The sequence below is a fragment of the Vigna unguiculata genome, chromosome 10, assembly GCF_004118075.2.
Source record: "Vigna unguiculata cultivar IT97K-499-35 chromosome 10, ASM411807v1, whole genome shotgun sequence".
NCBI lineage: Eukaryota > Viridiplantae > Streptophyta > Magnoliopsida > Fabales > Fabaceae > Vigna > Vigna unguiculata.
This window is the reverse complement of record NC_040288.1, coordinates 38,250,011-38,276,084: the sequence shown is the minus strand read 5'-3', so window position 1 is coordinate 38,276,084 and position 26,074 is coordinate 38,250,011. Positions and strand designations below refer to the sequence as shown.

Sequence of the window (26,074 nt, the reverse complement as noted above, 5' to 3'; positions counted from 1 at the left end):
TGTAAAGAGTACACCCAAACATTAAAAAAAAATGTATCATTTTTCTAATCAAGATGATTTAAAATTAAAATGCCATTCACTTATCTTTTGATCATCTAACCATACCAGAAAGGGAAAGCTTCTTTAAACCCTATCCATTTTGTTCACATATCTTTACATGTGCCTCCCAAAAATAAACACACATGACCTAGGAAATTGCGAAGAACCGCGACACCAGTAAACAACCCCATAAAACCAGCATACGATGAAGCTGCAAAGAAATGGTGGTTTTGGCAACATGACAAAGAAATGATGTTACTTTCTCTAATAACTTCGTTTTAAGGTATGAACGTCCATAAGAACTTGTGGTGTCAATATTCAAAGTCAATAATGAAATATGGGACCACCATGATCCAAGTGATCTTAGAAGTACTTCAAGTCATTTCTGGAATTGGACAAGTACTACGTGATTTCTATATCTTTGACATTTTTTATTGCTCTTGCCAGCTTCATGTTGCACTCTTCCGAAATTTATTCATAGAGGTTAATAATGAACTCTTCTTACCCAAGTGGAGAAAATGTTTGTTTTCCGACGTAGCAAAAGTGGGGTATTGAGAGATATATTTATCTTTCTAAACACAAATTGTAATGTTTACTATTGTTCATTGATGTGTTCATTGATGTAATGTAAATTATAGAAAATTGATAAATCCAAAAAAAAGGGTTAAATATGTTTTTTGTTCCTTAACTTTCAGTGAATTTGTAATTAGTTCATTTCGAAACTTTAGATCAATTTAATCCTTCATATTTTGAAATGCGTAAATTTAGTCCTTTTAATCAAATTTTGTTAAGTTTATTTGACATTTCAAACGCGTTTCATAATAATATTTGACTTAACATTAAAGAAAAAACGTGTCAAACAATATAAATAACTCAAATACAATCCTAAAATGTGTATGAAAAATCAAATAAACCTACCAAAATTTGATTAAAAGGACTAAATTCACGTATTTAAAAACGTAAATGACTAAATTGGTTCAAAGTTTCGAAATAGACTAATTCCACAATTCACTAAAGTTAAGGGACCAAAAACATATTTAACTCAATCCAAAATATTGAGACAATTAATTTATAAATTCTTTTTTATATTATGTTTTATTTTATTTTTTATTTTTATTCAGAAACTTATGCCTCATTTAAAAAAAAAATTTAGACTTAAACTTAGATTCTGAACAAAAAATTCCTTTGTTTAAACATTTTAATTGCAGGTTATGTATATATGAAGTTTTAAATAAAATTATATATTCTTACAACAAATGTTTACATTTAAATAATACAAGACCCACTTAGTTCAATATTACTGATTTGAACTGGATTGTTTAAAAGAATACAAGTCAATTAAAATTCAATAACTCGTATTTCATTTCTTCTAGATTTGATTAAAATAAACTGATAAGTACCTTTACTTAAAGTATTACAAATCATGTTGTGTATATAGTCTCTTAAAAATTGAAATTAGTTTAAAATCAGTCTCACAATGATAGTAACATATATGTTTTCAGAAATTAAATTAATGGATATTTAATACTCTAAATATTATTTATATAATTGTATCAGTTTAATAAGGATTTAAAAAATGAATTGGTAGTTTAATCTATAGAAGTTATCTATAAGTGCGTTGGCGTGTAATTGTGAACGGTGTTTTGAATTTGGAAGTAGGTAGTTTGAAATTGGAGGGTCTGCCACGGTAGCAACTTTTGGTCTGTATCTTTTTTCAGCGCAACCGTGTATTCTTAATTTTCAGTCACCCACTACAAATTAACTAAATGCATTTCATCAATTTTAAAAGGTAGCAAGGAACTTTCCAAAATAAAAGAAAAAAAAATGAAAGAATAGTACAAAATAAAGTTATATCTTTTAATTGCTTAGGTAACAGTACGCATAATTCTTTTGTATTTAAAAATAAAAAAATACATTTAAAAATTATAACCTATATGTTAAGTTAACTAAAAAAAATATTATTATCATCACATATCTAAACTATTATTTGTTTAGAATATCATAATTTTGTTTCTAAAACATATAATAAGCTAAGAAAAGAATATACATATATAAATTATTTTTAATCTTCCCTCTTAAATAAACATTTTATTGACAAAAATGTACTTGAAAATAGGGATGTAATGTTTGCAATTATAATGATCACCTTTTTAAGCAAAACTTTCATTGATTTCTTCGTGCTTCAAAGACTTTTAAAACATTAAAGCTTATTTTAATTGTCCGATTTTCCTCCGGTTCATAATTCTTTCACCAATTTTCTAATCCTAACAAACAAAAACTTAAGAAATACATATTTGGCATAACACTGACATCATTTGATGGTGATTATAGAATTATTTTCGATTATTGAGTGTGGCACTTTTATAATTTAGTCGAATGTTACAGTAATGATTTTTCTAGAACACTGTTGTCATATATCTCATTGTATATAATGAGGTTCGACTCTTTTTATCATGTTGTTATTCAGTTTTTTCTATGTTGGATTCCTTTTCTCCATTGTATTTTTTGGGTTTTTCTTGTATTGGTTTTTCATGTCTCACAGTGGTCCATATAAATTGGTGTTTTTACTCAAAGAAAAATATTCATATTTACATGTAAAATTTACGGTGGATAATTAATATATGTAAATATCTGTTACTTGTGACCGATTAATATTTTACTACCCATTTATAAATGTGTTGGATTAGTTATTATATTATGTGTTGGATTAGTTATCATATTATCTATATTTATTATGTGTATTTTGTAGATATTCGTTATTTATAAAAAATTATATTTAAAATTGAATTTATATTTTATTTAATTAAATTTATTTGAAATTAAAATTTATTGAATATTTTATTAGATTAAATTTAATTAAAATTAAAATTTCATTTATATTATATATTAATATTTTTATAATTTTATTTAGATTTTATTTTAAAAAATTATAAGATATATTTTTTTAAATATTTGTAAGTATTCACTAATATTTGAAAGTTATTTAAAGCACATGTATTTTTAAATGAATGTTTCCTCTTCGATATCCATTTATTATTTCTTACTATATTTTTTTTATATAAAATATATATATTTTTTAATTTGTAGGTATAAGACAAACAACACAAACACACACAACTAAAATCAACTAAAATATAGATGAATCAAACATACCGACAATAGGTAAAATGAAAATTTTATACTAATAAAAAAATTACAATAACACCTCTCTCTTTCAGTAAAAGAATATCAAGGAGGCATGTGGTTTCTTTTATAACCACCATGCCATGTCCCCATGGATATTCCCAGCTATGTGGGACACAGTGGCGGAATTATGTATTGACAGAGGGGATCTCCATTTTTTTTTTAATTTATTATATATATATATATATATAATATATATATTATATATTTTTTAAAATTATATTTATATATTATTTTTATTAAATTTATATTATGAAAATTTAATAAAAATAAAATAAAAAATTTAATGGAGACATTGATTTATAAAAGATATTAGATTTTTTTTTACTATAAAATTTTTTTACTGTGTAAATTATCATGAAAATGTGTGAGGAGAAATAAATATAAAGAGATAGATTGAAAACTGAGGTTGGAGAACACATAGATTGAGATTAGGGATGGCAACGGGGCGGGGCGGGTACGGGTATCATGATCCCATCCCCATCCCCATAATAAAAATTCATCCCCATCCCCAAACCCAACGGGTATACAACTTTTGACCCATCCCCATCCCCACCGGGTAACGGGTATTTTCTTATACCCATACCCATACCCATTTTTTTATTGTTCCATATATCAATTAAATATTTTTTATAAAAAAAATTTAAAAATCACACCAACGGAATCATGATACTATCAAAATATTCAATATTAAAATAATATACTCTTTTTGATTTTCATGATGTCAAATATTAAGAAAAATATTATAATAGTATAAATCTCAAATTAAAGTATCAAATAACAACTAAATAAAATTCAAATAATTATATAAAAGCTAAAAAATTACACATTACTAAAATTTTATAATAACCAAAATATTTATTAATTTTACAAATGATCAGTGGTTTCATTTGCATTCGATCCACCTACACATAGAAAAAAAATGAAAAATTAGATATGATATAATAATTGAAATTGAAAATTTTAATTACTAGAATATAATGTACCTTCTTCATCAGATTCATTTTCACTCATGAGAACATCTTTTCCTTTTAATTTTTTAACACCTACAAACACCAAATGTAGAATATTAGATGAGAATTCACAAAAATACTAACAAAAAATATTAATAAATTTGAGTAACTTACCTAGATGGTTTGAGTTCCATATCCAACTTCTTGTACACATCAAAGCCTCTATAGTAATATGATGAAGTCGACTACGGTGAGAAGTTAATATCTGACCACCAGTACTAAAAGCAGATTCAGAAGCTACAGTTGTTATTGGAATAGCTAAAACATCCCTTGCAATTGCTTGAAGGGTTGGAAACTTTAACCCATTTGTTTTCCACCATGATAGGATATCAAATTCTTGTGTAATCGGCAAATTATCTTCTTCCAAGTAATAATCCAACTCTGTTTTCATAACTGTAGTTCTAGATTTTTTCTTTTTTGCCATAAACTCTAAAAATTCATTCGCATCATTATCAACATCCTTTCCCAACTCCAATGATGTAGCTCTATAAGAAGAAGTTTCATTCTTTTTTGATTGATATTCCAAAACCAAATCATAGCACATTTGACGAATCCTACTAAGTTTCAGATCAAAATCATTACCATACAATTTATAAAAATAATATTCTAACATGTCCATCTTGTACCTTGGATCTAAAACTGAAGCAATTGTCAATATATCATGAATAACACTCCAGTAACTTTCAAATTTCTTTAACATTTGTATTGCCATATTTTGAATGGTTATCTCAGGAGATTTAACCCAATCATTTATTGCAATCTTTATCTCACAAATCTTTGGGAAAAAGATGTTGGCAGTTGGGTATTTGGAGCCAAAAATGATTTCTGTGATGTCATTAAATAATTTTAGCCTTCGACAAACATCCTTTGCAAATTCCCACTGCATATCAGTTGGCAAAGAAGTGTATTGAGCTTCACGTTGCTTTAACCTAAAAAACACATCCTTATAACATATGGCAATATCAAGCATCTTGTAAGTAGAATTCCATCTAGTTGGGCAATCCAAACTTAACTTTTTAGTGAAAGAAATTCGCAATTGTCTAGCTGTTTCCTCAAATTTTTCCATTCTTTTAGGAGTTGCTGTCCAATATGCTACACTTTCTCGAATTTTTTCCACCCCTTCTTTTAGGACGACTAACCCTTCTTTCACAATCAAATTAAGGATATGTGCTGAACAACGCATATGAAGCAAAGACCCTTTCTTAATGAGTGTGTCCAACTTCAACTTATCCTTAATTTTTTCAATCATGCTATCATTTGTGCTGCAGTTGTCTAAAGTGATAGTAGACAATTTTGTATCAATATTCCAATCGAACAAACAATCAACTAATACATTGCAAAGTCGATCAGTTGTGTGAGGTGCGGGAACATAAATGAACCTATAAATTAAGCAATATTTTGTAAGACATATAATCTTTCTAGAGGTGCATAAAAAAAATTACTGGAAAATTTATAAATTAAAAAAGGTGTACCTCAAAATTGTATTTTGCAATGTCCAATTGTCATCAATATAGTGAGCTGTGATAGACATATACCCTTTCTTTTGATTGCTTGCAGTCCACATATCCGATGTAATTGCTATTCTTCCTTTATTTGTATCTATCAACTTCATAACAACTTGTTTTTCATGTTCATAGATGCCGAGTATCTCTTTTTTATCGTATTTCGTGAAGGAAGTTGAAATAATGGTTGAATTGTTGTCACGAATCTAATAAAACCAATATGGTCCACTATTGACAATGGATATTCATGCAATATAATCATTGTTGCAAGTTCCCTCTTGGCATTTTCTTCATTATAAGCTCCACAAGCCAATTCCTTTTTGTCACTTGAAATCTTAGAAAAAAGTGTTTTTTGTCCCCCTTTTCCTTCAACTTTTATCTTTTCAAAGTGTTCCCACACAACACTTTTCAATTTCTCTTTCTCAGGCTCTACTTGTGTTGTTTAATGTATTTCATCATGAACTTCTGAAGGTGTTTGCGTAGATGGATTCAATGGAGATTGACTGTCATTATTGGAACTTTGAAAGGGAGTTGGTTGTTGTGAACACTGTGGTGGACTTGGTACCTGCAAATCTTGATCTCCTGTACTCATTTTCTCTAGAAACTAACATACGTAACAAAAAAAAATCAAACAAAGTAAAAAGGTTAATTTCTTTTTTAACAAAATATAAAAGGAAAACCAATAATCAAGTTTAAAAATATTTCAAATATTTTTTATACTATTAAAAATTTATATTATACCACTTAAACGAAATAGCACAAATAACAAAATTAAATTAATAATAATTCAAATTTAAACATAGATTCTTCATCTTTTGATCTTGAATTAAATTAAGGATTTATGCAATTGAGCACTTAAAATTGAGAATTAAACATTATCATGAAACAAAAAATAAATAATAAATAAAATTATCATAAAGGAGTAAAGATAATTAAATGTGTGACCCAAATTTGAGAATATCCATTTGAACATAACATAACGGAAAAAAAATGTATAATTAAGATTATGATAAAAAGAAAAGTACCTTGAAGATCTGCTTAAACCTTAAAGAACAAGCCAAACAATTAAAAGAGAGTAAAACAGTGTATAACCAAAGTAACAAAAAGAAGAGCTACAAAATAAGAGTCAAACATTTTCATGAAAATAAATAAATAAATAAAGATAATCAAATGTGTAACCTAAAAATTATTTCATAGAATGAAATTGAGGAACACCTATTTGAACATAACCATGTACAGAGAGTAAAAATTATGTAATAAGAAGAAGAAAAATTACCTTCAAAATTAAATCTTGAAAAACAAACCAGACAATTGAGAGAGTAAACAAAGTGTATAACAAAAAACAAAGAGAATGAGAAATATGTTATATATATATATATATATATATTATATTATATTATATTATATTATATATTATATTACTATGTATATATATATATATATATATTATATGTGTGGATATCTTATGTTTATATATATATATATAATTATTTATATATATTATATTATATTATATATTATATTATTATTACTATGTATATATATTATATGTGTGGATATCTTATGTTTATATATATATATATATATATATATATTTATAGATATATATTTATTTTAAGTATATATTATATTATATTATATAATAATATAAATATAATAATATATATTATATTATTATGTATATATTATATGTATATGCGTAGATATTTTATACTTTTATATATATATATATATATATATATATATATATATTTCTTTTAAATTTTTATAAATTTGTAATGTTATAAATTTGTTTATAAAAGATTTCACTAGTTAAATGATTAATTTGTTTTATACGTATATATTATATATATTATATTATATTATTATGTATATATATTATATGTATATTATATTATATTATATTATATTATATTACATGTATATGTGTAAATATATATATATATATATAAATAAAAGTATATTTTATTTATATGTATATATACTATATTATATTATATTATATTTTATGTGTAAATATATTATTTATTTATATATATTTTTTAGATTATTTAATAAATTATAAATAGTTTAGTAATTTAAGCGGGGACGGGTATTTGGGCGGGTATATATATATCCCCATCCCCATCCCCATCCCCAGTTGAAAATTTCGGGTATTACCCATACCCATACCCATACCCATACCCAGTCAAAGCGGGGATTCCCCGTCAAAACGGGGACGGGTTCGGGTGATACCCACGGGCACAGGTTTATTTGCCATCTCTAATTGAGATTGAAGTAATTATTGCATGATCTCTCACACATCAAGTTTAGTATCTTATTATGAGTTATGTATAGATTTATGAATCTTTTTAGGATGTTTCTCCAAATTAAGTTTATCTCAACTTAGTATAAACTTAATTATGATTTTAGGGATTCTTCTATAAAATTGGTATGAACCCTAATTATACTTTTTCCTAAATTATTATAACCCTTAATTATGAAATTTAGGAATTTTGTGTTTTCTGCTGTCTATGATAAATTTTTTTTTCTAAGTTTTGAATTTATACTTTGTTGCTTATTTAATTAAAATGGTATAAATTTTGTTATGTCTTGCATTGTGATAATTGTGATTTCTGAATATAAATTTTATTTTTTTCTAAATAGTTGAGATGAGATAAAGAGTAAAAGAAATGATTCTTTTTTTAAAGAAGGAGATTTGTGATAAAGATGAAAAAAATACATATATGTTAACTAAACTTTTCATGAGAACCAAGAATTCAAGACAATGAAAATCAAATCTCTAAAGTTTCTAAAGTTTTATATAATGAATTTAAAAATTCATTAGAACACGATCCGGAAAAAAACGTCTTCATGATACAAATTTCATCAAATTAAATTAATGAGATACAAAAAGCTTATCTGAAATGATATTCATGGTTAGTATCATGATATAATAATATGATATAATAACGAATAATAGTCATATTTTTTTAATTCTACCATTATATGTATTTATTTAAAAAAAAAGTTATAAATAAAAAATTTAATTTGGTACCCTTAAATTTGTTTCTCTTAATTGAGCCACCGGTGGACATCTTTCTTCACATAATCATAAACTCGTATTTATGTTATATTTTCATTATATAGTGTGTTTGTTTCATTAGTAGATTTCTTCAATACAAAATTGGGTCATTTTATATTTTCATATTGGGTCAAAAGATTTTCGACAAACGACAAAATTAAGTCATTTTATTTTTTCTAAATAGTAATGTATTTTTAGGTCTTAAACTGCCAAAATTTGAAAAAAAAAATACATAAATTTGAATTTATAAATGTAAATTTAATTTAGGCTAGATGTATTAAAATAGTTTCCTGAACACATGAAAAATATATATTGATATTTATATTGAATTTGACTTTGTTTATTAAATATTTTTGAAATTATTTTTAACAAACTCTAATTATATTATTAGATTCTTTTTAAATTAATTAATTTTAATTTTATAAAAGAATATGAATTAATAATAACAATGTAATATTTATAAAAGTAATAAATATGATATTTAGAAAAAAACAATATTATTTCATTTTTAAAAAAAATATTTGGGACCAAATTAAAATTAAAAGATACTAGCGTAATACAGGCGCTATCGCGCCTGTGTGTATGATTTTTTAAATATGCGTGATATTATATTAGTAGGTGATAATATTATAATGTTATTAAGTTAATATATAAATTAAAATTATATTTATTAAAAGAATAACCATTGATAAATAAAGAAGCAGAAAAACATCCAATTTTATAAAAAGTTTGTAAAAGTAACAGTCAATTTTTAAAAATTTAATAAATTATTATATTTAAAGGGTAAAATCGGTATTTTGAAAAATGGACACAAAAATAAGAATTCCCTTTATATATTTTTAAAGGGTAAAATCGGTATTTTGAAAAATGGACACAAAAAGAAGAATTCCCTTTATATATTTATATATTGTTATAGATATATAAGGATCGAATAAAATACAAGTCAATCACATTTGGGATTGATAGTGGCACGTGAGACTACATGACATTGATAGTACCATATGTTACACTACAAAACTTAACATGTAAAAAACAACAAATTTTGCAAAAAAAAAAATAATATTTAAAAATTTAAAAACAAGATTTTAGTGTTTGTAACAAAATCTAATTGGGTCAATTTTTTAAAAATTAAGATTTATTGAAAAAGAAAAAAGTGGAAACCTACTTACAACTTTTCAATCAAGATTAAGATAAAAGGCGTAATTAAGCCAATATTTTATTATAAGTTGCACTCAATTAATCCTTCTTTACCTATAATCCAAATTTTATATCAATTTCATGTTTTTTACTATGTAATATCTGAATTTCACTAAGCTTCTAGAGTGTCTAATGTTAGGGAAATGATTCTCCAACAAAGTGTGGCCCCTTCTCTATTTTGTTAAGTTCCTCGTAATTTGTACATATATAAAATACGAAAAAGTAAGAGAAAGAGAGATAGTTGTATACAGTGTTGCTTTTTTATGCTAAAAAAATATTAAAATGGATATATTCAGATGTGTCACAACACTCACATTGCTACAAGATTAGTTTGAGAAACATTGAACCAGTAGTTCCTTATAATCAATATTTTTGACCTAAATAAAATTTGAAGCCATGGCAAGTAACGAAGAATGAAGGTTGACGAGTAAAGAGTAAAGCCTCGTGTTCCACGGTATCTAGAATTTGCTTTGTTTGCTTACTGTTGATTTGATGAAGAAACAAGCCATCAGGGTTCTTGTGGAAGAAGCTTCTTAGGAGGTGTTATTTTCAGCAATGGAATTGAATCAATTAACTATTTCCAATTTCAATCACATGGCCTCACTTAGATATATATACTTTTTAGCACACGGGAGAAAAACCAACCACAACAAAACCTTAAAACCATTTACATTACTTTACAAAGGTAGCCACATACTATAGCTATTATTTTCTAATAATATATAACACAAAGTCCTGCATCAAGTGACATGAAATAGATTATATCGATTACCCTGGCCTACACGGGAGAAAAAAAAACAAAAACACAAGGATAATGAAATCAAATGCTTTAGCAAAGTCTAAAAAATTACCTCAGAACCTTTATGCCTTTGTCTTGTGACACCTATAAAAGCAGAACAATCTAACATAATTTTGCAGTTCTCGAAAAGGGTAACAAAAACACACTTTAGCCGGCAAACATAGCTTAATACAAAAAAAAAAATGCCTTCAAAGAGGCTTCAATGGAGATCCTTAATACTAGGTTGTTTCAAGGCCAAGAACCAACCACCTTTGGATGCTCCAAACATAGTTTCGAAAAAGTCTTCATCAAGTAGAATCTTCCTCTCTGATTTAAGCCTCAGCGATTATTCATCACTCTCTATCATGAGTGATTTGTCCAATTCTCTGGTGGGATCAAATCTGCGTATTTTCACCTACCAGGAGCTCAAGGAGATCACAAACAGCTTTAACAAATCCAACATTCTTGGGGAAGGTGGGTTTGGGAAAGTGTATAAAGGGTTTATCGATGACAGTTTTAAGCGTGGGTTGAAAGCTCAGGTTGTGGCAGTTAAAGCCTTAAACTTGGATGGAAAACAAGGCCACAGAGAGTGGTTGGTAAGAATTTGCTATTTGCTAATTTCTAATTCTTCAATTTTCGATTCCTCTGTCTTTAACAAATTTGACTAATTCTTTTTGTTTTTTGTAGGCTGAAGTAATCTTTCTGGGGCAGTTGAAGCATCGCCATCTGGTTAACTTAATTGGCTATTGCTGCGAAGATGAACACAGGCTTCTTGTGTATGAATACATGGAGAGGGGAAATCTGGAGGAAAAACTTTTCAAAGGTACTTGCATACATACCCTTTCAAAGAGGGAGAAGAAAGCGAAACAAGACAAAACAAAAAAGTTAAAGCATTTTCTATGATTTCTTACAAAAATGGTTACCCTCTTAAAATGCAGGTTATGTAGCAGCCTTGCCATGGCTAACAAGAATCAAAATAGCACTTGGGGCAGCTAAGGGACTTATGTTTCTTCATGAAGAAGAAAAACCAGTCATATACAGAGATTTCAAGTCCTCAAACATTCTACTCGACGCTGTAAGTTCTCTCTGCCCCTTTTGTTCGCTCAGTCTAAGAACATCACAATCTTTCAACCGATTCAAATTTACACAAAATTGACATGTGTAAACTCCTTTTCTTCAGGATTACAATGCCAAGCTCTCAGATTTTGGTTTAGCAATAGATGGGCCAGAAAAAGATCAAACACACATTACAACTCGTGTTATGGGCACGCAAGGTTATGCAGCCCCTGAGTACATCATGACAGGTATTACACAAAACCAATCTCAAGCCAACCCCTTTAATTCCATCCATCAAAACCAATCACGGTCATGATCACGATTTTGATTTCATCAGTCCTTCATGGAAGATGATGCAGCCTAATTTCGGTCGCATTGACTTCAAAAACTGACATGTTGCGACCGGAATCACAATCACAGTCAAAGACTTTTTTTCAAAACCTTGATCAAATCAAAACCTTCATTTATTGATTATACTAACACCCTTTTTTCTTCTTCATTAGGCCATTTGACGACCATGAGTGATGTATATAGCTTTGGAGTTGTACTGTTAGAACTCCTCACAGGAAAGAAATCCGTGGACAAAAAACGACCCAGCAGAGAGCAGGATTTGGTGGAATGGGCAAGGCCTCTGTTGAAAGATTCCTACAAACTGGAGAGAATAATGGACCCAAGACTTGAGGATCAATACTCAATTGAAGGGGCTAAAAAGTTTGCAGCTTTGGCTTACCAATGTCTGAGCCACCATGCAAAGGGTAGGCCCACCATGAGAACAGTGGTTCGAACCTTAGAGCCTCTCTTGAAACTGAAAGACATCCCAGTTGGCCCTTTTGTCTATGTGGTGCCCAATGAGGAAGACAAAGACATACCCAAAGTGAATGAAAAAGTAACAGAAAATGACCATGTTGTTGAGATCAACCAAATTGAGGAGTTAAAACCCAAAGAAGAAGAAAAGGCAGAGAAAAAAGAAAAGGGTCACCACCGGCAACGAAGAAGTCGTCGCCACAAACGCCGAGTTAAGCCCTTGAGGTCTCAACCTGTTTATTCTGACACTGCTCTGTACAAAACTCTTGGCACAAATCTTTACTCTCCCAAAGAAGCACAGTGAAGATACGGTCATGGATACCAGTTTTGCATGATTCATCATCTTCAATTCTTCGTAGCTATAGATAGGGAGATTAAAAATTCAGGTTAAATTCCTTGTATTATTTACCATAAAATTCTCATTTTGAACAACGTGTAGATAATTTTTCGAACATGAAATGGCTCCGGGAACAATATGTTGCTGAAAAATTTCAAGTGACAGTACTTAATCCGAGAGCCTGATGTAAAAATCTAAGGACTTCGATGTTTTGTTATACAAACAAAAACATCATAGGAGGAGAAAGAGAAAGAGAAATAATGTACGATATACATCTCAGTTTTTTCATTTTTTTTTTGGTGTGTAGTTTGATTTTGATATTTTCTTTCTAGAAATTCCAACATGTTTTATTGAGTACTGGTCACTGATGTTACATGTGCCTAAATTCGTTCACGTACTTCTTTAAATTATTCTAATTACATGTACATACACACACCTTTGGCAGCCTATTTAAATTTAACACATATTTCACAGTTTATGGAGATTTTTCCAAGTTTTCTACCTTATACCGTGACAAATTTGGCCGTTCTCGTTGAGCCTTAGGTGTGAAGCAAGTTAAAATTGAAGCGTTGTTCTGAAATTTCCACGTTGTAATTGAAAAGTGTGGCCTTTCAAATGGTGCCTTACACTTGAAGCAAAATGAAGATTAAAGAACATAATTGAACTCTATCATCTGGTTCTGAGATTTCCATCTTCTTACATCCAAATTCATTTGAAAAACTAGTGATTTTGAAAGTGAAATGCGCCAAATTATTTTTAGACTTGATCCGTTGACTTCTATCACATGTTGACAAGTGGTTGTTTTTTATAGAACTTGTGTGTTGTGTATTAAATTTTTCCAAAACTGTGGCAATGGATATAGATTCATTCTGCTAAGTACCTGGTTTTGTATTTCCTTGTAATTTTTTAAGCCACTTTCATTTTGCGTGTGGAGAATAAAGTAAAGAAAATAAATGACTAAAAGCTTGTCCTGAAGTAGGTTGGAGATAGCCAAGAACTTAACTAACCAGTTAAGGACAAGGTGGGTGTCTGCTGACTGATATGGTCCATTTTAGTGACTTTATCTTCCAATTTATTAGAATATACCAATAGAAAGTTATTCAGGGAAAGGTTTATGAGCTTGAAACTTCTCGGTCATTCATGGCCAACAACACCTAAAAAGAACAGAGAAAAATTACCAACAACAAAACAAGACAATAGCATAGTTCTAGGGACAAGGTTGGTGTCTGTAGCAAAGTTAATCTTGGATAAATAATTTGGTAATTGGCTTATCCATATTAATTCAATGTTCTAGAATAGCAAGAAAACATGACAACAATTTCATATCAAATCAATCAGAGTTAACTTTCGTTTTGAGCTTGGTGTTGATATCACCTTCCTTTACCAACCCCAATCAGGAAATAGTGGGGTTAATGAAAATCACTTGCGGTAATGCTAAAATCACAAAATAAGAATCTCCAACTGTCCTCTGGTGACATGTCAACGATCAAAGCAAAGACTAATAATACTAAGACTAAGAAATATTGGCTCAGAAATTTATGGCATTTTCTGGAATGTTGCCATGTACAATCTTCCTAATAACACCATTAAAAAAAATCAGAATTCTGCACTTGCTTTAAATAAGTTCGTGATTAAAAAACAAACACATTCTATTCTACGGCGGAACTGTATAATATTAGGATGTGCAAGCAGACACAAAGTTGGTGGTCCAGCAGCCATAAAATCTAGCTACCTAAAGATAAAACAGGTTTGAAAATTAAACAAGTATACTTTGGATGGTTTATAAAAATCAATCCCCACTAACAGTTTTGAGATATTAAGTCATTTTCAAATTCTTGACTTTCCCATAACCAAATATTGATCACAGAATATACAAAAATCTCAAGTCATGAAATGACATGGTTGTTTTACATTGTGAACTGAGTTTGTGTGGAAAATTAGTACAGAGAAATAGGGTGTGGTTTTACATACCAATATGTTTAAGGTGCATTGTTCAACGCAGCAGAACAAGGTTAGGCATCATGGCACTTGTAAGATTCAAAATTCTTTAGATATAATTATCTAGCCATGACTGCGTGCATTCTATTCAAAAGTTTCAAAGAAGGAAGGCCACATATCTGATTCAACATGGTAGAGAAAGAAAGATTTTGTTTAACCTGTAGCAATTGCAGATGAACTGAAAAATGAAACCGTGACTTGAATATTTGTTGCCAACAAGTTGGACTAGAATGTGTCCAATTCAAGCTTCCACCAATCTAGTGTGTTCTTAATGTTAAAAGAGAGAATTTTAATCATAATTTAACCCTACAAAACTAGTTTGTTAAGTGATGTTGATCTGATACTACGTTAAAAAGTAGACTACTATAAAATCGGATTTGTTAACTCAATCCAATAAAATCGGATTTGTAAAATAAGATTTCACTACTATAAAATTATGTTATCTTTAATAAACGTGTGGTCTCCGAGACTTAATTAATACTAACCAAAATTTTATCTCATTCTTCTATTGTTTTCGTTTTTCCCCCGAGTGGTGGTAGCTGAACAACACATCCACAATGGGAACAAACCTTGCTGTTTATGTCATGTTATCATTGCAATGCAAAACCTTTCTCACATTTGAGACACAATTCACATTAATTTGGTATTTTGTCAGAGCAAGTATAGTGTTGGAGTTAGGTTCAGCCCACAATTTTGTATCCACAATCCATTCATATGACAAACCCTAGGAAACATTTGTTTAAGACTTTTTTCTCAATCTATTATTATTATAATTTAACAGGAGTATCAGTTTCAATGTTTTTCTGTAAGTTTCTTTTCTTTCTTATTCATTCCTTTTTAGCATCATTTTCTTGGATTTTTTTTCTTCACCCCACTACCATTCTGATTCAAGACTCTGTCCACATGTAATACTCGTTTATCATATGTGAATCTAACTAACCTAAACAACGTTCACATCGTTTAAGATTACTGTAACACTAATTGCCTCAGTAATTTCTTATCAGGTGTTGCATGAACATTCCTCAATGGTTAATGGTTGATCTTAAATATAAATACAATTTTATTCTTACTTACGTTTGTCGAAAGCAATTTTAATGATATTGTATGTGGAACTAAAAAAACTGGGCAAAGATTGAACACTTGGTCAAGGGCTAAAATAATATTTAACGTTGGCGTGACAGAATGCACAACTTAAAGGGAACTTGCTTACGGGTATCACTGCATCATCGTTTTTTTGAGTTGAATATCGAGTTTTGCATTTTTCATATGAAGAAAACTATACCCTATTGTTTAATGGCAAGGATAAACTTTTTAGAGATGGGTTTTCAAATTATCTTACATAATTAAGTTGTTAGCACGTCGATGTCATATGTGAATTATGCATAATTAATCTTCTTGGTGTTAGATTTTAGCATTAGAAACTAATGCTGAATTTTACAATTGAAAAAAAAATGACAACGATAGAGTAAACAATTTTACCACGACGTCATCAAATTTTACATTCAAAGCACCAATGCATTCAAGAACATTCAAAGCACCGATACATTCGAGAACAAAGTATTGTTCCCCTGTTAGTACCACCATATTAAAACTACTTATTGCATCAACTAAACATGAAAATTAATGAAGAAAAAAACTAACAATAGTCTACATGTTTATGTTTTTCATAATTATCATTTTTCCATAATAGATGGTAGAGTTTATCTGCAAACATTTAAAACATTTATGTATTTAAAACATAAATATCAAAATCTATTGCTAAATTGAACAATTTTATATTTATTAATTCATACGTGAAGTTAAGTCATAATTCACGTGTTTATTATATTTTATTGAATAAATATTAAATTAAAAAACAATAGGCAAGAAGTTTGACAAAAATCAGAAGCTGACATCTTGTATACGGACTTGGTGTGACACGAATTCGAACTTTTTAGCATTTTCCAAAAAACCACTTTCATATTAGCTACTTTAATGCAATAATATTTTCAAAATTTTAGATATTTTTGCTTGTTAGGATTTCCTGTGAACTATTTTAAATAAGATTTATCTAAGATTCAATGATAATCGTAGTCTATATTTTTATTTGCACTAATAATTTACAAACAATGATATTTTAAAAGGATTTTTCAAAAACTAGTTTCAAAAGTAAATACATTAAAATTAAGATAAAAATGATAAGTTTATGAAAATTGAACTCATCTATTTCTCTTGTTTTCATTATCATTAAAATAAAAAATGGATTAAATTAAAAAAATTATTTATAAAAAATAATTATAAAATAAATATTTTCTATAATTTTATGATTGATTACAAAAAAAAAATCATGATAGTTATGATTGAAAAAAACAAGAAATTTTCTAAATTAATTCTTTTTAGTGCTTTTTATGGTTAAATGGGCCTAACAATTATTTTGTTTTTTTTTGTGTAGTTATTTTATGTGATCCAATGGGCTTATCAATTTTTTTGCGTTTTTTGTGTAGTTTTTTCTTTTGCTAAATGGGTCACTTTTGGGAGTGCTTTCAAGTGTCTGTTTAAAATAACCTAAAAATTTCAATAACTTTATACATCTAATCTAAGGTACCTTAATTATCAAAACACTTTAAAAAAAAATCAAAGTATAAATAATTAAATTTAGATACTGCTTTTTTAAACATTTATTAAATAAAATTTATTAAAAATTGCTTTTTTAAACATTTATTAAATAAAATTTATTAAAAATTACAAAATTGATTATACTAAACAAGCAGACGGGTTGACTCGCCTCATCCTTCCTTTGACTTGACAGGCTAGCAGGCTAGATGAATCGTACCATTGTAGATTGGAGGACCAAAAATCTAACCTGACTCGTTTTTATTTAGTCGGGTTGAGGAGCCAAAAATTTGAGCTAACCCGCTTCTATTTAGTCAAGTTGGTGGGTCAGCTTCTTAAATCCAATCCACTTTGTCACTCCTAAAATTATAACTACAAATTTAGTTTTAATAATTTTAGTAAGTAAATATTGAAAAATACAAAGTAATTTCATATTATTATCTTAATAATAAAAAGGTCTTTTATCCCAAATAATACTATAAAATTAATTTAAATATTCTTAATATAAAATTATATATATATATATATATATTATTTATAGATTGTAAAATGTAGTTTTACATTAAAAGAAATAATTTTAAATATTTATTCTTCTTAATTTACTAAAATATGATTAAATTAGTAATTACAATACATTAAAAAATATATTACAAAAATAATCGAGATTCAACAAGAATGTCATGATATTAAGTTAATTCAATTTGTTCATAGCTTAATATCATACATCAATTTTATTAATATAATGTATAGTTGAATTATATAGTTAAATAAGTATGAAAATTGAAAATTGTATTTTAAAGTACTCGATGAAAATTATATCATTAATACAGTATCGCATTGGGTTGAATATTATCAATCAGAGCATAATAAACTATTACGAGTACATAATTACTAGAAGAACGCAAAACTTTTAAAACATACAAATGATCGTATCAAACTAAAATGTCTCAAGATAAATATTCTCAATTATACAAAACAACGATCGACTACACAAGGTGGTTTAGGTAGTTATATATATATATATATATAAACAAACACAAGTGTGTGTGTGTGTCTGTCTACCAAATACTAATTGATCATAAACTAAAACACTTATGGTTCCATTACAAACTTAACACTTTAAAATAATTCATCAATAATTAAAGAAGATGTGACCATTGAAAACTCTAAGATCTGACCATTACAAAATATCATTGTCCATATTATATAATTGTTTTTTCAACTTGCTTCAGCATAAAAGTCTTCGCATATACACACACAACCTTGGACAAACATGATCATTAGATAACATCTAGAAATATATTTGTAAAAGTGAGTTAGAAAAATATTTGAAGTATTTTTTATAAATAATTTTATGATTTCTCATTTCCACAAATTTATTTGAGAAAATACAGAAACTGTTTTTTTGAAATTTAATTCGTTTATATAAATTACGAGATCTAAATTTCGCGATACAAGAAATAGTCTCCATAAAATAATATTTTTGTCAAGAAGTTAAAAGAAATAGACAAACGGTGCAAATAACAAAAGCAGTGTGCGAATAGCATGACCGTGCTAATTTGGACTTACATACATACACGCAAACTCATCTCGAGAGTTTCGTATTTGAAATTAGGTGTTAACAAATACTGTACTAAACTAAACAATGGTTTATTCAACTAAATTAAACTTAAAAACACTGAACTGCTAAAACTACACTAAACTAAATTATATATTAGTTTAATTCTTAAAAACGACTAAAGAAATGTAGTGCACTTCTTAATTAACTATTAGAATTAAAAGAAATATAGTCTTGTGCATTTAAGTTTTTAAATTCACCAACTTCTTTTAAAGTTTTTAATTGCGATCTCTTATTAATTGAAATAAATTAAGTTATAAACTTTTTTTATTAGTTGTTACAAGGTTAAAAACGGATAATTTACTAAACATTATGCATGAATCCCTTATTATTAAGTTTACAGTAGAGTTAAGCCAAAGTTGAAATTGTGAAGTTAAGGAAAAACAGTGTTCAGTATGTGATGTTTTACATCGAACTATAATTAAAGAGCAGGAGTGGTCTGACAGAGAATTCGTGGAGCTAGATCATATCCAGATTCATATAAATTAGAGACAGACATTTGTGTTACCTTGTCTCTGTTTTTTGATCGGTGTTCATGAGGGTGATAGATGGAACTACTTAATGGCTATTTTTTACATGAACAGAGTTTATTTGACTGAGCGAACACACTTTTTTGTTATGATTCTAATGCACTCGTTACATCATGATTCTATTGCAGCATACATTGTTATGAAAAGATAAATTTTTTTGGTCATCCAACATTAAACAACACAACACCCTTTATTCCTATGATCTTGTACTAGAGAGAAAAGCTATAGCCAGATGCAGTCCTCAGAGAGAATAAAGATGGTGTGGAAGTCTAGGTTGAAGAACTGTTTCCAGAGGTATTTTCTTAGGTGTAGACAACCCAAAAATCTCTTCCATGTTCAAATCCTCTTTCTTCATATTCTGAGGCAGGTTCCAGTTAAAACCATGCAAGAGATTGGCCAAACTTGCTTGAATGACCTTAAGGCCAAGAGGGTACCCAGGACACATCCTTCTTCCAGCACCAAATGGCAGCAACTCGTAGTCATGCCCTTTCACATCAATCTCCTTACCCAGAAACCTCTCTGGTTGGAATTCATTAGGGTTGTCCCAAATTGCAGGGTCTCTTCCAATAGTCCACACATTCACAAGCACTTGAGTCCCTTTAGGGATGTCATACCCTCCAATATGGCAATCCTCTCTCGCAATTCTTGGCACCAGCATTGGTGCCACAGGGTGCAACCTCATCACTTCCTTTGCAATGGCATTCACATAAGGTAAATTCACAATGTCCTTCTCTTCAACCCATCTTTCTCTTCCTATCACCCTGTCTAGCTCCTCTGTTGCCTTCTTGAAAATCTCTGGTTTTTTCAATAGCTCTGAGATTGCCCATTCCACCGTCACAGCAGAACTCTCAGTCCCACCTGCTATCAGGTCCTGGTTCATGCACACAGGTAAATCTTTCTATTAGTTAATCACTCAAATATAATACTATTTTATCATTTGTGAAAGATATATATTGAATGTATGGATTGTTTTTCTTATCTCTTGTGCATGGGTAAGACTTGCTATTTTTAAACTTTCTGAATTTTCCATAAATATGCATGTTGCATTGCATGGATATGTTTAGTAAATACATCAACAAGATGAGGTGCATTAATAGTTTAATAGGACAAGGGACCGTGAAGATAATGTATTACGCAGTCGTAACGTTTTAAAAATTATTCAGCGAAGAAAAATAATATGGTTTAGGTAAGCTATCACGTCATTAAGAAAGTAAAGTACGAGAGGTGATGGAAAATAGTAAGAGCGGGGTGTGATGAGTAGTACCTGGGTAAAAGCCTTGACGCCATGCCTCTCGAGCTTGACCTCAAGAGTGGGATCTTCGGCAAGTTGCAGAAGAACATCGACCATGTCCTTTGCGACATAATCCTTAACACCTTTCTTCCTCTCAATATGTTCGTCCAAGACGTGTTCCATGAACCTGTCGAACTTCTTGCTCAGGGTCTTCATCCTCTTTATGTAACCCTGCAGGTCCAAGAAGTTAATCCAGGGAATAAAGTCTCCGATGTTCAACACCCCATTAAGCAAAAACAACTCGTCGAGCATCTTCTTAAACTCGTCGGGCGAAACGACGGCGTTTTCGGACTCCTCCAGGTACTTCTTCCCCAACACCATGCGACTTATAACGTTCAGACTCAAACTGGAAAGGTGGTCTTTTAGTAAAACGGTTTTGTTTGCGGAATTGAAGAGTTCGTTGACCAGACCGCGCAACTCTTGTTTTCTGATGTATTCGTATTCTTCCAGGCGTTTTGCGCTGAACAACTCCATCAGGCACATTCTACGGGCCTGGCGCCAGTATGGGCCGTACTGGGACCAGGTTATGTTGGAGTAGTTGTAGGTGGTGTACTTGCCCGCAGAGAATTTGGGCCTGCCAGCGATGGTGGCGTCGTGGGTTTTCAGAATGGCCTTTGCCATCTCCACAGATGACCCTACCACCACCGGGTTTGACCCGAACCAGACGTGGATGATGGGCCCGTATTTTTGAGTGAGCCCGTGGATGGACCGGTGTGGGAGGGAACCGATTAGATTGAGATTGCCTATAATGGGCCAGGGCTTTGGGCCCGGCGGGAGGTTGTATCGGCGGCGGCGGAGACGGCGGAGGAAGAGGAGGACAACGAGAAACGCTGCCACACAAGTCAGTGATGTCAAATCTAGTGCCATTGTGGGAGAGTTTTGAATTGAAGAAAAAAGGGTTGTGTTTGTGATTGAAGTTTGAGTGAGTGAGTGGGGTATTTATATGGAAATGATGGAGTTGGAAGGCGATAGACGAGTGGTTGTTAAAGAAAAAGCATGGTGAGTTGAATAGTGAGGGAGATGGAAATAATTGAGATTGTTTCTTTGATATTTCATGATTGACTTGACTTGAAAAGAAAGCTTAATAGCGAGTCTTGGTATTCGCCGTCAACGAAGGAACCTGCTTCGACGGTGTGTCTGCGTCGTGTTTCTCGTCTCTAACACTGATGAGAGAGCATGAACCCACATTTTTGGTGTTTTGTTAAGTGTAGGGGTTGGTGATAAAGTAGTTTTGAGTGGAACTAATAATAGATGTGCTTGTGTTCTTTTTTTTTTTTTTTTTGTCAGATATGATTTGTTCTTATCAACTCTTGAACAAAAGTTTTCTTTAATTCACATTAAGTTTGTTTGCACCAATATGGTTTCTGTCAATCTAACTAATTTGAGAATTTAGATGAAGTAAATTTAATTATTTTAGACCCTTTTTTTTTAAATTTAATTTAATCTAAACCGAATTAATCAAGCTCCATAATAACGACTTATATCGAACTTTTTATGTATAATTATACATTTTTTTTTATTAATTATTACTTTTGAAGTTTTATGGTATATATATGTATTTGATTCCATTCAATTGTTTCTGATGTGCTTATTACATTATTGGTTTTTCTTCCGATACCTTTATAATTTATGACTGTATCTCTGTAAATTTTAAAATCACATTTTTATTTTCAAAATTTACTTTCAAATTATATGTTTTTGAAATACTTTAGAATAATATCCTATTTCTAGAATATATAAAATGTATTTCAGGATGAGTTTTTAAAACAAAAATTTTCGAATTTTTTTTTAAAACATATATAATATATTCTAGAACAGATTTTTTAAAAGTAATTTTTCAGAATAATCATTTTAAATAAGCTTTTTAGAACATAATTAATAACTTTTAGGATGGGTTTCTTTTTTTATATAACTAGTTTTCTACCCTTTTTTTTTTCTTCTCAAAGAGAACATTTAAGAAGTGAGGTGTATATGCAGTGAAGTGAGGTGTAACAGGTGATCTTTTTCTGTTTCTACGAGATGTAGTTAGTAATAATGAGGTTGCAGAAGGAAAAACTATTTTACTCTATGGTGGGCCGTGAGGTTGGACCGGATGTCAGGTCTAGATTTGTTATCCATAACATAACTTCAATTATAACTTTTTTAATTAACCTTATCTATATTATTTTCGTTTCAAAACTTTAATTAAATTTATTGATATTTATAAAATACTGAAAACCTTTAATTTATTTTCATTCTCTCAATATTTCACTTAATTGTTTTTTTATAGCAATGATTTACTTTAAATATCAATATACACTGGATGTTTATATCAAATTTCAAAAGCTGAGGTTTCTTTTTATATTATTTCAAACTTACTAGTGATAGAAACAGAAACTCTTTGTTCCACGTGATCACACTAAAGTTTTTTTTTTATATATATTATATTACTTCTCCCTGATCACTCCTTTCTGCTGCACTCACACTTTATAAAAATATTTTTTAAATATAATAAAATTTTTTTTGGGATGAGCAAGATCTCAGAAATTACAATAACAGATAAATTATCTGTAAAAAATATATTTTTTATTTTTTGAAACATGCTAATTGGTTTCTTCGTAATAGAAATTTTAAAATTCAATATTCATTTAGTTAATTCTAAGAACAACATTTTTAAGCAATATATAATTAAACATTTAATTATTAGCTTATTGACATGTGTTTTTGTATTTATTAAAATTATATATATTCTGTTAAATTAATAGAAAAATTATGAATTTAAGAGGAGTCAGTGACACTTAAGTTTAATATTAGAATGTTTTGAACAGTTATCTATCTAGTTAGGAGCAATTGTGAATACGATAAAAATATGGTTGTTAAACAAACGTGATCATTTCTTTCATGAAAAACCCAAAATTATGTTTAGTTGATTCGTTTCAGTTTTCAAAAAGTAGATGAAGAGAATACAGACAAATTCTGGCATTTGCTTGCGCTGTGAATAAATAAAGATATTTAAAAAAAAATTAAAAAATTAATAAAATATAATGCCATTAACTAATTTCCCTATGCATATAGGAAATAAATAAACATTCTAATTCAAACAATAATGGAGTTTTTTTAATACATTCCATATATTTTTTAAATCTTAACTTAAAAAATAATTCACTAATTGACTTTTTTAAAATACTTCATTTAAAACTATCTTATATAGTAAAAAAAAATTTGTCAAACACTTTTCCATTTAATCTTTGAATTTTTAACATAACAATAATATGATATATCCAGAGCTGTTTCTAAAGGTAAGAAATGACGAAATATTATATCATGAAAGCAAATAAACTTATAATTATAAAATAGTATTAATTATTTACATGGTGGGAAAATTGAATAGGATTATAAAGGATTCTTTTGAGGTATATTTCATGTTACTTATTTATATATATATATATATATATATATATATATATATATATATATATATATATATATATATATATATATATATATATAATAGTTAAAGTGCATTATTGTGAGGAAAGTTGGTAGAGTTTGTTCTTTTTGTGTCATTGTATTTATGTTTGGTAAGTAAACAGACATAATGCCTTTCAAGTTGGACCTTTTCTAAAGTAACTTATTTTAAAATCTGTTCTATGAATATAAACAACTTCTTTATTTAACAACTTTTTGTAAGTGTTATACTTTTTTCTTCCTACTTAAAATATGTTTATTATTTGCTTAATTTGTTACTATATTAATTAAAATGGTAATATTATATCATTTATTCAAAATACTCTTCAAAGATTTTAAAATACATTTTTAATCGAATATAAATTATATTATTTCAAAGTTATCAAATTATGGCTGTTTTAAAAACTTAATTTCATTTTGATATCCTAATCACGAAGTTAATTCCTTTTCATGTGCCTCTCTTGACCAAGGTTCGGTTTGCATAAGAGGAAAAAAAAGTCACAATAATTTTATTTTTAAATTAAAAGAAATATAAATAATAATGTGTATTTTAAAGTTCAACATATTAAAGTATTAGTTTTTAAATGAAATATTCTTCTATGCTATTATATGTAACTTTTGTTAGATTTCATGTGATGTAAGATCTAAAAATATGGTTTTATTATTAGAGGTTAAACTATAAATAAAATTTCTAATAATTGAGTTTTAATTTTATAAAAATCATCATAGTTTTAATTTTTTTTAAAACCATTCTTTGTCATCTCTGTAAGAATTTAGCTTCAATATGAGTTTGTTTTAAGATTATTGACGTAAGAAACACATTTGTACGATTAGATTTGTGATTAAAGTAAATACTTTGTTTGATTTTTCTCAAGAGTAAGTATTGATCTTAGTTGCATGCATTGTATGTGGTCTTTAAGGAGATCCATGTGTCCTTAGTTAGTTGAATATGAATCTTCATTTTTTTTATGATTAGGAGAAGGATCCATAGTCTTTAACTTTAACTGAGTCTTCTTTATGTAGTTAGAGTTACATGTGAGAGTTAAATTTTGTGGTGCATCATGGTCTGTTAATTTTGTGATTCAATTAAAAAATGCAAAAGTTCTAAGTGTTGTGACATCTCATTTAATAAACAAGTTCTGGTAAATAAAATATCATATATTATAATAAAATAAAGTATGCGACATAAAATATAAGAGAGTTTGCCATTACAATTATTCCAGATTATGCTGGAAAAGAAAAATGAGGTACAAAACAATGTCATAAACAAAACTCAAACCAGAAACAATTTAACATGAGATTGCTCAAAAAATAAGGAGAGTTCTTTGCTACTCTCGCTTAGATTAGAGGATTCTCGCCTGGGTGGGATTAACAGTTTCTCTCCTGCTTTTGCAAGCAACAAGAAATCCAGTCATCGACACAAACAATATATATTTTCACACAATCACAAGCATCATCCAAGTATTAAGAACGCAAAACAGAACACAAAACAAGCAAAATATTTTTAAAATATGCAAAACTCTAGTTTCCCTTACCTTGACAGATACTACTACGAGGGGACAATCCTAAGTGAAAGGAACATCATCCAACTTAAGGAGGTGGAGGGAGCTTTCGACTAGCTCAAA

General features: G+C 28.9%; 2 protein-coding genes across 2 annotated transcripts; one reads left to right on the top strand and one right to left on the bottom strand.

The window, feature by feature from the left end:
- The first annotated feature begins 10,904 nt into the window (after positions 1-10,904).
- Positions 10,905-13,328, top strand: LOC114165864 (putative receptor-like protein kinase At1g72540). The gene is made up of 5 exons (XM_028050477.1): positions 10,905-11,372; positions 11,464-11,599; positions 11,715-11,851; positions 11,957-12,080; positions 12,336-13,328. Exons 1-5 carry the CDS (start codon positions 10,980-10,982, stop codon positions 12,938-12,940), a joined length of 1,395 nt encoding a protein of 464 aa, XP_027906278.1. The 5' UTR covers positions 10,905-10,979; the 3' UTR covers positions 12,941-13,328.
- Positions 13,329-19,631: 6,303 nt separating this feature from the next.
- On the bottom strand, positions 19,632-22,222 carry LOC114166699 (cytochrome P450 71A1-like). The gene is made up of 2 exons (XM_028051471.1): positions 20,976-22,222; positions 19,632-20,582 (listed from the first exon to the last, which is right to left on the bottom strand). Exons 1-2 carry the CDS (start codon positions 21,867-21,869, stop codon positions 19,953-19,955), a joined length of 1,524 nt encoding a protein of 507 aa, XP_027907272.1. The 5' UTR covers positions 21,870-22,222; the 3' UTR covers positions 19,632-19,952.
- Between the last annotated feature and the right edge of the window lie 3,852 nt (positions 22,223-26,074).

What these genes read in the sequence shown, in the direction of transcription:
- LOC114165864 (XM_028050477.1), top strand. Translation starts at nt 10,980, where the DNA reads ATGCCTTCAAAGAGGCTTCAATGGAGATCCTTAATACTAGGTTGTTTC. An exon ending in GGAGGAAAAACTTTTCAAAG is followed by an intron (nt 11,600 to 11,714) that starts GTACTTGCATAC and finishes CTTAAAATGCAG; the next exon opens with GTTATGTAGCAGCCTTGCCA. An exon ending in CCCTGAGTACATCATGACAG is followed by an intron (nt 12,081 to 12,335) that starts GTATTACACAAA and finishes CTTCTTCATTAG; the next exon opens with GCCATTTGACGACCATGAGT.
- LOC114166699 (XM_028051471.1), bottom strand. Translation starts at nt 21,869, where the DNA reads ATGGCACTAGATTTGACATCACTGACTTGTGTGGCAGCGTTTCTCGTT. An exon ending in GCGTCAAGGCTTTTACCCAG is followed by an intron (nt 20,583 to 20,975) that starts GTACTACTCATC and finishes TGCATGAACCAG; the next exon opens with GACCTGATAGCAGGTGGGAC.